The 14,243-nt window shown below is 22.9% G+C and overlaps 3 protein-coding genes across 3 annotated transcripts; 2 read left to right on the top strand and 1 right to left on the bottom strand.

The window, feature by feature from the left end:
* The first annotated feature begins 4,057 nt into the window (after positions 1-4,057).
* Positions 4,058-6,780, top strand: LOC129607742 (clavesin-2-like). The gene is made up of 5 exons (XM_055518916.1): positions 4,058-4,223; positions 4,299-4,458; positions 5,349-5,430; positions 6,082-6,372; positions 6,447-6,780. The coding sequence occupies exons 1-5, from the start codon at positions 4,145-4,147 to the stop codon at positions 6,672-6,674; spliced, it is 840 nt and encodes a 279-aa protein (XP_055374891.1). The 5' UTR covers positions 4,058-4,144; the 3' UTR covers positions 6,675-6,780.
* Positions 6,781-7,106: 326 nt separating this feature from the next.
* LOC129607731 (alpha-tocopherol transfer protein-like) lies at positions 7,107-12,168 on the bottom strand. The gene is made up of 6 exons (XM_055518900.1): positions 12,127-12,168; positions 8,947-9,047; positions 8,720-8,879; positions 8,559-8,640; positions 7,765-8,058; positions 7,107-7,685 (listed from the first exon to the last, which is right to left on the bottom strand). The coding sequence occupies exons 1-6, from the start codon at positions 12,138-12,140 to the stop codon at positions 7,446-7,448; spliced, it is 891 nt and encodes a 296-aa protein (XP_055374875.1). The 5' UTR covers positions 12,141-12,168; the 3' UTR covers positions 7,107-7,445.
* A 157-nt stretch (positions 12,169-12,325) lies between these two features.
* On the top strand, positions 12,326-14,243 carry LOC129607737 (uncharacterized). The gene is made up of 5 exons (XM_055518911.1): positions 12,326-12,492; positions 12,586-12,745; positions 13,311-13,392; positions 13,444-13,734; positions 13,845-14,243. The coding sequence occupies exons 1-5, from the start codon at positions 12,411-12,413 to the stop codon at positions 14,097-14,099; spliced, it is 870 nt and encodes a 289-aa protein (XP_055374886.1). The 5' UTR covers positions 12,326-12,410; the 3' UTR covers positions 14,100-14,243.

Below are 14,243 nucleotides of genomic sequence, written 5' to 3'. Positions count from 1 at the left end.
TTAAAAATCTCATAAAAAATATGAATGAATTTTTGGTAAGGTAAGTAAAAACCAAATTTTATTTTAATCAGTTTTAATTTAGATTTTGTATAATCAACAACAGAGTCCCCAACATTTTCAAAAAAAAGAGCATAATGGTTAAATACACTGATTATAATGTAGCATTAGAAAATCTTAAAAGTTGGTTAGTCACACAACCTCATTTGCCAATTATAAGTACGTAAAATCAAATTTTTTTATAATAAAAACTTTTTTATAATAAAAATTTATTTATAAAATAAAAAAATTATTTTATTATTATAGAGGATTGTGTTCTTGAACAATTTATAAATTCAGCTGATGGTGATTTGGAAATTGTTAAAAATGTTATTGATTTACAATATTGTATGAGAAATAATTGGTCAGAATTTTATTTACAAAGAGATCCAAATTCAAAAGCTATACAAAATATGTATAATATATTGTAAGTAGCTATTTTAAAAAACAAAGTTTAAGTGACTTTAATTAATTGGAAATAAGAATTCCCATTAATCGAATCAAACAATGTTCGAAAGTATAATCGAACATGTTCGATAGTATAAACTGTAATACTTTTTCATTTTAGAGATATAATTTTGTTACCAGGATTAACATCAGAAGGTTGGAAAATTACGTTATTACGTTTAAATGATTGTGATCCAGATAAGGTATATATGAAAATTTTTTTATTATAACAATTATTTTTTAATTATATACACAATATTTTATATATGTATATAGTTTAATGCACAAGATGCTTTAAAACTTTTTGTTATGTTATTTGATGCAAGAATGAATACAAAAGATCCTGATGGTATTGCAAAAGGTGAATTTGTATTATTTGATGCTAAAGGATTAACATTGAAACATATTACAAAATTAACATTAAATCATATACGAGTTTTTATTAAATTTAATCAAGATGCAGCATCAGTTAAAATACGTGATATACATGTATTAAATACACCAACATTTTTAGATAAAATAATTGCATTAATAAAACCATTTTTATCAAAAGAATTATTTGATTTGGTAAGTATAATTTAATTTTTAATCATATTAAATTTTTAAGCGACATTTTCTTCCCACAACGACAGCAATTCTTTTTCTGTTTGAAGTAGAACATATTTCTAATAACATTTACAATTATACCTGCTTATATATACATCGGGAATTACACGATTCTCGTTACATACATCCGAATTTTCTTAGAAACAAGTTCAGCTCAAATCAGATTAGAATTTCTTGTCGGTTTTGCTTCTTTCTTAAATGTTCTAACTTTTATTTTTCATAAATGAACATACTTTTAAAACAAAGTTTGTACATTTTTAATTTCACAGAAAACTTTTCTCATATTGCGACAATTCATATGCAACGACTGAAATTTTCAGTCTCAATCTCAATATTGTGTTGTTATACGAGGAATTACACGCTACATTAAATGAAATATATCAAATTTCTAAATCAATTTAAAATTAAATTAAATTTCAATTTCTGAAAATTTTTCGTATATCGACATTATTATTGAATTGGTTTCATTGCAATTTGTACATTTCGAAACACGTACAAATAGTGTTAACACTTTCAAAAAATTAAATTCTAAATATTATTAAAAAAAAATCCGTAGTGTCGCCAGAAGCGACAAGATTTTCAACAATATTTCTATATGTTATTAAAGATTTTCTTGCTGTTATTGCACTGCAATCTCGTTGCTATATCATGTCCATTTTATTAAATAATCTCAATCTTATTTTATCACTCAGTCTTTATTTTTGTTTTTTTCCAAGATAAAATTTCATCAACCCGACAGTGATACATTTAACAATTATATTGTGAAAGAGAAACATTTGCTACCAAAACAATATGGTGGAAATGCTGACGTTCCTGAAATTAAAAAAGAAATACATAAAATTCTATTAGATAATAGGTTTGTATATTATGTGAAAAGGTTATTTTTATACACATAATATTGTGTTCATTAGGTATAGTATTAAAGTTTGTATATAAGCTAGCATGTATAACAAATTTACTTCTGTTTTTCATACAAAAAGAATTTCACATTCCCATTGTTTTTTTCATTTCTGGTTTCTTAAATAAAATATTAATTTCTCACCAGAGTGTTAAAATATCCTTTTAAAAATTTTGCCGTTTTTCTAATTTTTCATTTATATAAATTTCTTTTGATTCATAATTTAATATTATTTCTAAATCATACCATTTGTATATAGAGATTATTTAATGGACAAAAAATATTGGGTAACAGATGAAAGAAAACGGCCAGCAAATCAACCAAAACCATTAGAATTGGAAGGAAATTTTAAAACTTTAAATGTTGATTAATAAATCTATTATAAAAAAAAATATAACAAAATATTTTAAATATTAATTTTCATAAATAAATTAAGAAGGAAAAGAGATTTTGGAAATTTTTGAAATATTATACCTAAAACAAAGTTCAAGGTTTAAAATTTTATTTTATTAATATATACTAAATGTTATATAATTTTTATAATAAAAGTGTTATACAAAATATAAAAAAAAATTTGAATAGTTTTTTATTTACTAAAATCTTAAATTTAAATTTTATTTTTAGGAATTGTATTAAGTTCAATTTCTTACCATAATTTATTCAGTATATTTTACAGTACAGTATATTTGGAAATATTATGAGAAAATTTAAACGTTTATTTGAAATTTTTAATGAAATGAGAATAACCGAAATATAATTTATGAATTCCAGTGAAATGTACTCATATCGTAAATTTTATCGTAAATTTTATCGTAATATCGTAAGAGATCGTAAATTAAAAAGATGTATTTTTTTATTTCAAACACTATAAATCATTCATTAATGTTTTAATTTTAATAATATTGCATTAAATTTTTACCATACTCGTAATAAAATAATAAGTAAAATTCACAAACAATTTCATATAAACTGCACTATATTTTTTAATCGTCATTTTCACCCCACTTTTTCAGTTTAAATCAGGTACTAATACATACACATTGTGCATTTTTAAAATTCTAATTGCAAATCAACTTGTCCCTTTTTATACTAGTTCACTTCTTATTTCTTATTTATACATATACATACATATACATATATATAGAATAATATTTATAATAATGCAATTACTTGCATTTGATTAATCGTAAATTTTAATTCACTTTTCTAATTAAGTTTTAATATTTTCTATTCGTATAAAAATTTATGTACATGTTTATTGCACCCCTGAAAATAGATATGCATTTTTAAACTATCTATTTTATAATATGAGTACAAGTTTTTTTTTATTATATATAAAATTATTTTAATTTTAAAAATTAAAATAAATTGAAATAGCGCCGCCTAAAAATTTAAAGGAACTGCTGGATAAAATTCATAACAGCAGCCACTTTAATCACCATCGGAAACATATTTTATAATGAATAAAATGACTCTTCCTGAGGTCAATTCTACTCAGCAGCAGTTGTGAATACACATGTATGCCATAATAAAGTATCTATGTTATAAATGTCACCTCCCTGTTGCTGCACATCTTTGATCGTATTCTACAAAAATATCGTACGAAAATATGGTAATTTTACAAATTTTTAAAAATTTAATAAATAATACTCATGATCGTAAAATATTTTATAATACCGTAATATAATATTACATATTTCGATACCGTAACTTCAAAATTGCAAAGTCAAATACTTTTTTACTGAATAAAATTTATTAATTATCTCCAGTTTGAAAGCTTAATTGTGTATTAATACCGTATTATAACGTAATTTTGAATCAAAGTAATTATTTTACTTACTACTTATTTACCATTTTATTAGATCTTTTCTTCATAGGTACAAAATTATATTAAAAGAGAAAACTAATTCAAGGTTGCTAATAACATCAAGAAGAAAGAATAATAAACGTAAATATATATTATACATTTTCTTTACACAAAGAGAATCGTTTCAACTTCCTTTATTTTATAATCACATTTTCTAACATTTTCTAACATTAAAGCACATTTCGTGTTTAATTATAAACTTTTTATTCAGTTCTTTTTTAAACGTGCTCTTGATAAGATATTTTTATTTTTTTAACGTAAAAGTCGAATTCAAAAAAAAAAAATTAATTATGGTATACGATAAAATTGATGAGACTTTGATTCCAATACAAAAATGGGTCTCGGAACATGATACTTTACCAAAAATTGGTAAACAGCAAACATACAAATAAAAATATTTATAAATTATTTAATTTTTCTTTTTCTTTTGTTTTTTAATTTTAGATACTCTTGTTCTAAAACATTTTATAAATGTTTGTAATGGTAATATACAAGAAATACAAAAATTAATTGAATTACATTATTCGATACGGAACAGTTATTCAAATTTGTTTATTGAAAGGGATCCTACTTCAAAGGAATCACAAAATAGTTTAAGAGCATCGTAAGTTTATCGAAAATTAATTTTAAAGTAAATTAGTAAATTGATAGTATAAATGTGCGTTTGTGAGTGTATGAATTCATGATTAACTTTGTTAAATGATCATTTATAATTGAGAAATTTTTACATGATTTGCCGCTAATTTATTTTTTTCGAATTCCGAAAAATATGTTACAATACGGTCTAATATTATTTTTAATATTCAAAAAAACCATTATGTAAATATTAGCCATACGGACACACTTTTCCGTTACCTTCGAAAATTTATTCGAAAATGTCAAATGCCGAGACCGTTTTCCGCACATTTTAGCTGCTACTCCACACTGAAATCGCTTTCAAATTATGTCTATTAGAGAGCGGAGAGAGTTATTCAAACACATCACTTTATTCCTGACATATATGTAGCTTAATCGTATACTCTTTAGTTTTACATAATTTTAATATCCTTTAAAATTTACAAACAATTACATTATCACATTTACAAACAATGCTGTATCACATTGCAATACCGCAAGGGAAGACATTGCCTCTAGAAATTTCAATGCAATAAAATGCATGCTAATAATAATATTTCCAATTAAATTCAAATAAATTTTATAGTGGAGGCTAATTGACATTAATATATAGTTTTCGCACCCCCAAACAGCCATTACAATTTATTACTAAGTATGGTCTCATGGACTACCGTTAAGTCTTACAATTTTTTATCAAAGATCGTTCTGAAAATTGTGCCTATAAGAGAAAAAAAATTATCGTCATCTATAACATTATAAAAATAACCTTGAATAACTCTACAACTAGGAATTCTGTTTAGAGAAAAAAAATTTATTTTAAATTTTATATTTAGTATATATTGAAATTAACAATCAATTTAATTTTTTCAATATTTATAGAGATGTTATATATTTACCAAAATTGACATCAGATAATAGTATTATACAAATATCAAGAATTTCTGATCCTGATCCAGATAAAGTAAGTATATTCATTGTACAGATCTAATATATAGTAAATATATTCATTGTAAATTCACAATCTATAATTTACAAGTAAATTTTAATTTTAATGGTAAAAAAATATAATTACATTATTGAATTATAACATAATGCGAACGTTATGTTAATTATCATATTACATACATTTAATTTATAACACATAATAGACTTATAAGTGTATGACAACAAGCTATAATAAAAAACATAGCAATCATAACAAAAATTATAGCACCAAAGTTTAATTTTAATTTTTATTATACATACTAAGATTTAGTACGAATAATATTTAAGTACAAATGTAGGATCAAAGTTTACTTCTTTTTATAATACCTTTTTTTTTTCAACATTCATATTGTTATACTGTAATAACTTGATCTTTGATATAATATGAAAAATAATTATTGTATAATAAAAGCATATTGTTATAAATAACTATAATAAAATTAGAAAACCAGTTTTATAAATTGCAACTTATGCAAATTTCTTTAACATTATATAAAATTGTTAATTATTTTAAGAAATTCTAAATGAACTTTGTATTTAAAAATTATAATTATAAAAAATCATGAATAATTCCATAACTAAATATACATATTTTTAATTCTTTTTCTCTATTACTCTTATATTTTAGTATAATCATCCAGAAACAGTTAAAACTGTTGCTATGGTATATGATATGCTCTTTCGTACAATACCAGAAACACAAATAATTGATAGTGTTATATCAATATTTGATTCAGCAAATATTTCATTAAGACATGTATCAAAAATTTCTATATCAGCATTACGTGGTTTTATGAAATTTTATGAAAAAGGAACAGCATATAAAATTGCACAAATTCATGTAATTAATTGTCCATCATATATAAATAAAATTATGGCTGTATTAAGACCATTTATGGCTGATCATATTAATAAAATGGTAACTATACTAAATAAAAATATTGAAAATTAAAAAAAATAAAAAAAATTAATTAATTTTATATATAATTTTAGATCAATTTTCATCAACCAAATTCACAAACATTATTTAAATATATTTCAAAAGATTTATTACCAATTGAATTCGGTGGTACTGGAGAATCATTAGAATTATTAAGAATAAAACAAAGGGAAAATTTAATAAAACATCGTGATTATTTAATAGATTTAAATTATTGGAAACATAAAGATAAAATTGTACCAAAAATTGAAAAAGATTTTCAAAATTTAAATTTAGATTAATTAGAATTTAGTTTAAAATACTTTTAAATCTAAATATGTAGTGTAAAATAATTTTTTAAATGGAATTTTGTTTCTTTTAACAATTATTTTTAAAAATAAATTTTTATTGCATGAATACTTATTTTGAACTGGGCTAATATTTTGATTTTTATTATATCTAACTCAATAAAATTATAAAAATTAAAAATTTTAAAAATTTCATATAGAGTCTAGAGCCTTCATAGAATATCCAATATAACAAAAGTTAATCTGTGGGGAATAAGAAATATTCTAATGTTTAAATAATAATAACTAGACTGTTATTGGCTGTACATAATTCTAGCCTAGGCTTTAATATTATAATAAGATTATATACTCGTATAGGTATAGATAAACTAATCCCAAATTTGATCGGACACAACAATTAAATATTCCAATTTTCGTTTAAACTTTGATATTTTCTCTATAAACAAAATTAAACGTGAATCTACTCGATCTACACTTTTAAGAGTAAAAACACGGTCTATCATAATAATAATTTTCAAAAAATTTTCTTCATTTATTTCAACAATTAAAATATTTATGTTTTTATAGCTAAAAATTTTTACTTAATTATAATTATAATAATAAAATTACAATTATTCAACATTTTATTAAAAAATTCACCAAAAATTAATATAGTTATCTCTAAAATAAAACAAACGAATCATATACATATAAAGTCTTGCAATTATACTCTTAATCTTATTTATATTACATGGTTATATATTATAATAAGTGTAATATTGCCCCCTACCAAAAATCTTTAACAAATGAACCAAACCAACTTTCTGATTTCGGCTCTATACGTTTACTTTCATCAATTTCCCAATATTTTCGATCAATAAGATATGGCCATGTTGTTTCAAATTGATTCCATGATTCATCTTTTAATTCTTGAATTGATTTACTATTACCATTATAATCAGATGGAAACATTTCTTTTGGTACATAATCAAATATTGTTTCAGTATTTGGTGAATGGCATATAATCTTAAAAATTCAAAAAAAATTTATCATTAAATGTGGTGATTAAATTTGTATTAATTGTATATATACTAATGTAGCTTACCATTTTTTTAACACGTTCATTTAATAATGGTGTTAAAATTGTCATTATTCTATTTATTAAATCCGAACAATTAATAATATGAATATTTTTTATTTTTATTGAAATTCCTTCTTGATAAAATTTTATAAATGCTCTTAATGTTAATATACTAACTTTTAATATATGTGATAATGAATAACCAGTCATATCACATATACATATATATTCTTTTGGTATAATACCAGATGGATCCGGAACTGATAATAATGCATCATAGAACATTATAATCATTTTAATACTGTCATTGAAATTATACTGAAAATAAAAATTTTTAAATCAAAAATAAAATCAAAAATATTTTTTTTAGTTTAAATCTTCAAATCTATTAATAATTATCCAATTTATAAGCCATAATTTTCAGTCAAAAACATGAGATCTTCCCGTAGTAAAGTGTCTGAGATCCCAACTTATCTCAAAAATTGACGAAAACATCCTATCCACAATTTAAAAAACCCAGACCGTCAAATGAGCTTCCTCATTCTATGCAATACGGTTGGTAATAACTTGCTTCAAATGAATTTTTATATACCAATATTTTAAAGAATTTCCCAATGAAATTTTTCACTATAAGCTGGTTGGTCAACTTCACCGAGGTGACAGCTCAGCCGCAACCCAATCAGCATAAATGTGCTGTTTTGCAACTACCCCCTAGTGACCACCAGGGCCATCATCAATTAAGTCACCCGATTTTTTTCTGAGGAATTTTTCTAAGTCCTTGATATCATAGTCTCGTATTTCAAAATTATTATACAAACCTTTGAAACATCAAAATCTCTAAGTCTCATGAAAATTACTTTACCACAATTAGATGTTAGACCAGGAAAAAGTATAGTATCACTGTAAAAAATAAATAAAAATTTAGAAAATTTCAGTAAAAAATTAAAGTAGTAAATTTTCAGATACACAATACACTTACGCTATATTCCAAAAATCTCGTGAAGCATCACTTGAAGGATCTCTTTCAATAAATAATGCTTTATAATAATTTCTCATTTCATATTGTTTTATAATTAAAGATTTAGCTGAATCTAAATTACCATTACATGCAATTAAGAAATTTTTCATTGGTAATGTTTCTAAAATAAATTTTCAAATTTATCACCAAAGCAATTAATATTTACAAGAACAAAAAATAATATTTACCAATTATCGGAAGATGTGGTTGATTTTGTAACCAATTAAATAATATTGCAAGTTCTTCTTTAAATTGAAAATCATTTGCCATTTTTCTTTTAATACAATTTCTAAAATTATATATGAATTTTCAAAATTTTCTTAAAAAAATTGTAATCCGTTTTCAATTTTTGCACTTAATCTAACTAATTCTAAGTCTTATCTATATGGAATTTTTTTTTGTTAATTTACAAAGTCAATTCAAATTGTTATACTATTTTAATTTAAAATGCTTATTGAACACTATACAATATTATTTCTATTTGATTAAACAAAATAAATGTTTAATTTGTGTCACAAAAGAAAAAAAGTATAAAGTTTATACAGTCATGGCTATTGCGAAAAAATATTGTACAATTTATTTAAAAATAATTAAAATAGCATTGTAAGCAAAAAGTGAGTATGTTCAAGTTTTATAATTTTTAAGAAATTAATTAAAATTTCAGGGATTTTCAATATTATCAAAGTTAAAAATAATTTTCTGCAATAAAATGTTAATCTTCTCAATAAATATTAAATTTTACAGTATAAAATCACTTTTATAATATTGTAGTGACAGCTGTCATAAACGATTTTGCTAATACTTTTACGATATTGTACAGAATGCCAATAAAAATGATATATGTTTTCAAATTTTTGTTTTATATGAAGAAAGTTATGCATAGCGACAGTGATATTATGAAAATAATAAATTTTGATGAAGAGAAAACTAAAGATCCTATAAATTGCTATAAAAAGTTTCGTAGTGTCATAATTTTTTTCCGTAGTACTAATAAAAAATGAGTAAATAATAAAAATTATTAGTCATCGTAGTCATTATTAGTCATCATAGTTAAGAAGGCTAGCCGGTCCCGGACAGCGCTCTGTCTAACACAAATAGGCTATTTTGTTACCATTTCTTCGGACAACTGCGTCATTATTATGTCAAACTACATACCCTAACATAAAAGCTCTTAATTTAATTTAAAATTAAAATTGAAACACTAATATAGCGTAAGACTAACTACCTCTTATAGAATGTATATTTCAAAAACTGTTTCAAAAAAATCGATCAATTTTTCATTCACCTGAAAAATCATAAATTTTTGATATTATCACTTTTGTATATAGTTTAATAAAATCATAAAATTAATAATTTAAAAGCTTTAATTTTATTTTATTTAAGAGCAATTTTGTATACGCAAAAATAAAATCATTTAAATTCCATATTTGTTAATAATATTGCATTCTTGACACAAAATCAATTTATTCTATATAAATTTTTTTTTACAATATCATACTATTATTTCTGATGACTTACAAATAAATACGAGTACTTTTAATTATACTTGCATACATGTTTGAATCATAAATGATCAAAATAACATTGTTCGTGTAACAAAAATTAAAAATTAATATTTTAAGAATAAATTTATTTTGGTCGACTGCACAATGTCAGTCTTATATAACCAGTTTATGTCAGTAATTTTTTGCAATACGAACAAATATTGATTTGTCATTTGTACCTTTACACGTTGAGTTTTGAAGTTTGTTGGATGCAACAATTTAATTAACAATTTAATACTAGTGTAACAAAACAAATGAATTCAATGTTATATATTGTATTATAATATTTTGAAAGTATATTAAATTTTTAAATGAAAATCAACTTAAAAAATTTATAAATTTTATTTTGTTTCCCAAATAAATTATGATAAAACTAACAGTAGTGTGAATCCCGAACATATTTCATACCACACTCATACTGAAATTTTGTATGATGTGATTTAAATTTTCCGTAAGATCTTTCATAATTCTTGTATGATCATGCCATAATTCGAAAATTTTGTGTGATTGCTATAGATAGTGTGTTATATTAAATTCTCTTAAAAAAATATAAGGCAACTCTAAAAACGACTTGTTCATTCTCTCAAAAAAATTGTCAACTTTCTATAATTATATGTACGTATAATGAAAATATATGACAAATTTATATTAAAACTTGTTTGAAATACAATTAATTTTATTGAAAAATACGTATACAGTGAACTTTTGACTCTATCCTATACAATTAACATACTAATTTTATGCACAAACCAGTTGTGAAATTATCATTCGTATCTACAAAGATTAAAAATCTTAAGACTTTTTTAAAAATTTTTATAAAAACCTCAACTCTTAGTTTATTTTACTTTAAAAATTTTTATTCACACACTAATTTATTTACAGGATTTAAAATAAATAATATTGTTAGTTTAAATTTTTTTTTTTTTTAAATTCGAAAAATTTGACATATGCACAAATAAAATATACGTGACATTACCGAATAAATTTCATAATCATTCATTTAAATTCATGTTGTATATTTCAAACCTTAGAATATAAACCACTAGAACATTATGAAGAATGTATAGAAGGGTATAAAATTCAAACACCTAAGTATGATTCCAATTTATTTTTATATTACATTCGTTAGCTTTTATTTTCATAATCCACAAAATTATTTGAGCTAATTCTAAAAATTTGTTTTTTGATAATAACACTAAAACTAAAGAATCAAACAAAATGTTTGATCGCCCCCATTTACGCATTTATTTTTCGAAATTCAAAAAATATGAAATAAGTTTTTAGCCAACAAAAATGATACGGATAGAAGTACAAATAAACAAACAACTGCTACCAGCTCTGTCTACTCATATAAAATTTTAATAGATTAATTCGAAGGTCCATTTTATAATATTTCGTTATATTGATGTCAAAAAGATCTCTATAGGAGTGATCAACAATAATACTTCAAAATACTTTGTTTTATGCATCTCCCACATTATGTCATAATTATGGCATATTATGTCAACTATGCTACACTCTTCTAAGTCAAGATAAGAGTGTAGCAATGAGAGTACAAAACTTCAACTTAAATTCAAAGGATAAACCTTCAAAAATATTTAGAAATCTGTACACAATAATAATTACGAAATTAATATGCTAATAGAAACAATTAGTAAATAATAATTATAATAAGAATATATTAATAATATAAATAAAATATACATATATATGTATATATGAGCTTCCGCTATAAATATAGAACATTCTTAATAGTATACAGTACTTTACACTTGTCTCTTCACATATATTATGAATTGCACACATGAATGTAGACATACTCACACACTATACAACATATGTTTAGAAAATTCATTAAGAATACTAATAAATTAATGACGTTTAAAAAAAAACAAAGCTTTATTATTCAAGTACAACAAGATAAAAACCGGTTTTATAAGAATTTAATTTTTTATACAGTAATTTTAACGATAACAATTTAATTTTCTAATATTTTATTAAAAATAAATTCTAAAATATTGAAACACTCTTATTTAAACTGCCAAGTTGTAAATAACACTCGAAATTCGCTTTATATTTTCGCTTAATATTTAAAATAAAACAAAAATATGGTCAAATATAAGAATCACTATGAAGCTATTCCTGTTTTAAAACATTGGCTAAAAACTCAACCACATTTACCAATCATTGGTAATTTAATTTAATTAATAAATTTTATATTTAATAAACTTATAAGATAAAATTTAATTTTATTTTTAATTTTTAATTCTATTAAATTCAAAGAGGACAGCCCATTAAGATCATTTATAGTATTTTGTGATGGTGATGTTGAAGAAGCAAAAATTTTAATTGATAAACATTACACATTTAGAACAAATAATCCACAAATATTTGGAAATCGTGATGTTAATTCAAAAGCATTTGAAAAATTAAATGAAATTTTGTAAGTATTATACGGGATTCTAAGAAAAGAAAACAAAGGAAGAATTATTTTTCCATAAAATATTCATAAGATAGAGATTTAGTTAAGTAAGACAGAATTTTAGAAATTAAATATTGCGTTCATTTATTTTGGTCGGTAGTTTGTAATTGAATATTGATTCATTTTTTTCAAATCAATATCTGTGAAACAAGTTCGCGATGGTTACTCTACGCCGTATAGTTCCAAAGTTATAAGCATTTATTTATAAATAGGAAAAATCTGCAACCTGTTTTTTTTCGACAGGCTGTAACTCGAAAACCAGTATACTTACCTGCATATCACATCTCATACACCAACCCATATAATTTTTTGCTGGAAATTGATCAAAGAATCATTCCTCAAATTATTTGCCTCCCTATGCGAAGCATCCTATATACATTATGAATTGTTCAGAAAGCGAGCATCGTGCTTTAACTAGTGAAAGTTTTTCGGCAATATAAATTACTACTACAAATTTATAAGTTGAAATTTTACTTTGATTTTTTGAATAGAATTTTACAATATCACAATATTATATATTTTCCAGGGATCTTATTTTACTACCAGATTTAACACCTGACAATCATCTTGTCACAATTTTTAGAATCCGAAGTCCTGATGTCACTTATGTAAGATTTATAATATGTTTCCTATATATATTACACATTTCTAATTTACAGTACAACTATACTGAACAAGTTCGATTTATTATAGCTGTTCTTGATGCACATTTAAGAGTTTTTCCAATGGATAAGACACCAGATGGAGTTTATCTTATATTGGATTTAAAAGAATTTACTTTACAACATTTAACACGTGTTGATTTTTCTGCTGCTAGAGTACTAACAAAATATATGGAAGATGTAATATCTATTAAAATACCACGATCAAATATAATCAATTGCCCAACATTTATTAGTAGAATAGTAACAATGGCAAGAACATTTATAACAGAAAAAACATATAAGAAGGTAAACTTAATGTTTGATTTAAAGTTTGATTCTTAATTATACAAGTATGATTAGTAAATTGAAAGAGAGTTAATAATAATCAAACTAAAAGTTTTTTCTATTAATTTTAGTTTGTGATTCATGAAACAAATAATGATGAATTATTTGATTATATACCAAGGGATATTTTGCCAATCGAAATTAATGGTACAAAAGGTTCAATAGATGATATCAAAAGAGAAAATTTAAAAGTATTTAAAGAGAATGCAGATTATATTTTTAATTCAAAATATTGGTTTGTTGATGAAAGTAAGAGGCCAGCAAATAGTAGAAAATCACAATTTGAAAATATGCAAGGAAATTTTAGATCTTTAAGTGTAGATTAAAATTGTAATTTATCTTTTTTATATATTTTGTAAAGTGCACATACTTTAGATCACTAGGATAAAATTGTGTACTTGTATATTATAATTTAGGTGAAGATAAACTAATGGAAAATTGGAAAAATTAAAAAAAAATTAACTAAAAAA

The sequence above is a fragment of the Condylostylus longicornis genome, unplaced genomic scaffold (assembly GCF_029603195.1).
Source record: "Condylostylus longicornis isolate FDR11 unplaced genomic scaffold, ASM2960319v2 ptg000028l, whole genome shotgun sequence".
NCBI classification, from domain to species: domain Eukaryota; kingdom Metazoa; phylum Arthropoda; class Insecta; order Diptera; family Dolichopodidae; genus Condylostylus; species Condylostylus longicornis.
The sequence above is the reverse complement of the archived record's forward strand: the minus strand, read 5'-3'. Positions and strand labels throughout refer to the sequence as shown.

What these genes read in the sequence shown, in the direction of transcription:
- LOC129607731 (XM_055518900.1), bottom strand. An exon ending in ACCACATCTTCCGATAATTG is followed by an intron (nt 8,880 to 8,946) that starts GTAAATATTATT and finishes AATTTATTTTAG; the next exon opens with AAACATTACCAATGAAAAAT. An exon ending in CGAGATTTTTGGAATATAGC is followed by an intron (nt 8,641 to 8,719) that starts GTAAGTGTATTG and finishes TATTTTTTACAG; the next exon opens with TGATACTATACTTTTTCCTG.
- LOC129607737 (XM_055518911.1), top strand. Translation starts at nt 12,411, where the DNA reads ATGGTCAAATATAAGAATCACTATGAAGCTATTCCTGTTTTAAAACAT. An exon ending in GAAAAATTAAATGAAATTTT is followed by an intron (nt 12,746 to 13,310) that starts GTAAGTATTATA and finishes TATATTTTCCAG; the next exon opens with GGATCTTATTTTACTACCAG. An exon ending in GAAGTCCTGATGTCACTTAT is followed by an intron (nt 13,393 to 13,443) that starts GTAAGATTTATA and finishes TCTAATTTACAG; the next exon opens with TACAACTATACTGAACAAGT.
- LOC129607742 (XM_055518916.1), top strand. Translation starts at nt 4,145, where the DNA reads ATGGTATACGATAAAATTGATGAGACTTTGATTCCAATACAAAAATGG. An exon ending in TGATACTTTACCAAAAATTG is followed by an intron (nt 4,224 to 4,298) that starts GTAAACAGCAAA and finishes TTTTAATTTTAG; the next exon opens with ATACTCTTGTTCTAAAACAT. An exon ending in CAAAATAGTTTAAGAGCATC is followed by an intron (nt 4,459 to 5,348) that starts GTAAGTTTATCG and finishes CAATATTTATAG; the next exon opens with AGATGTTATATATTTACCAA.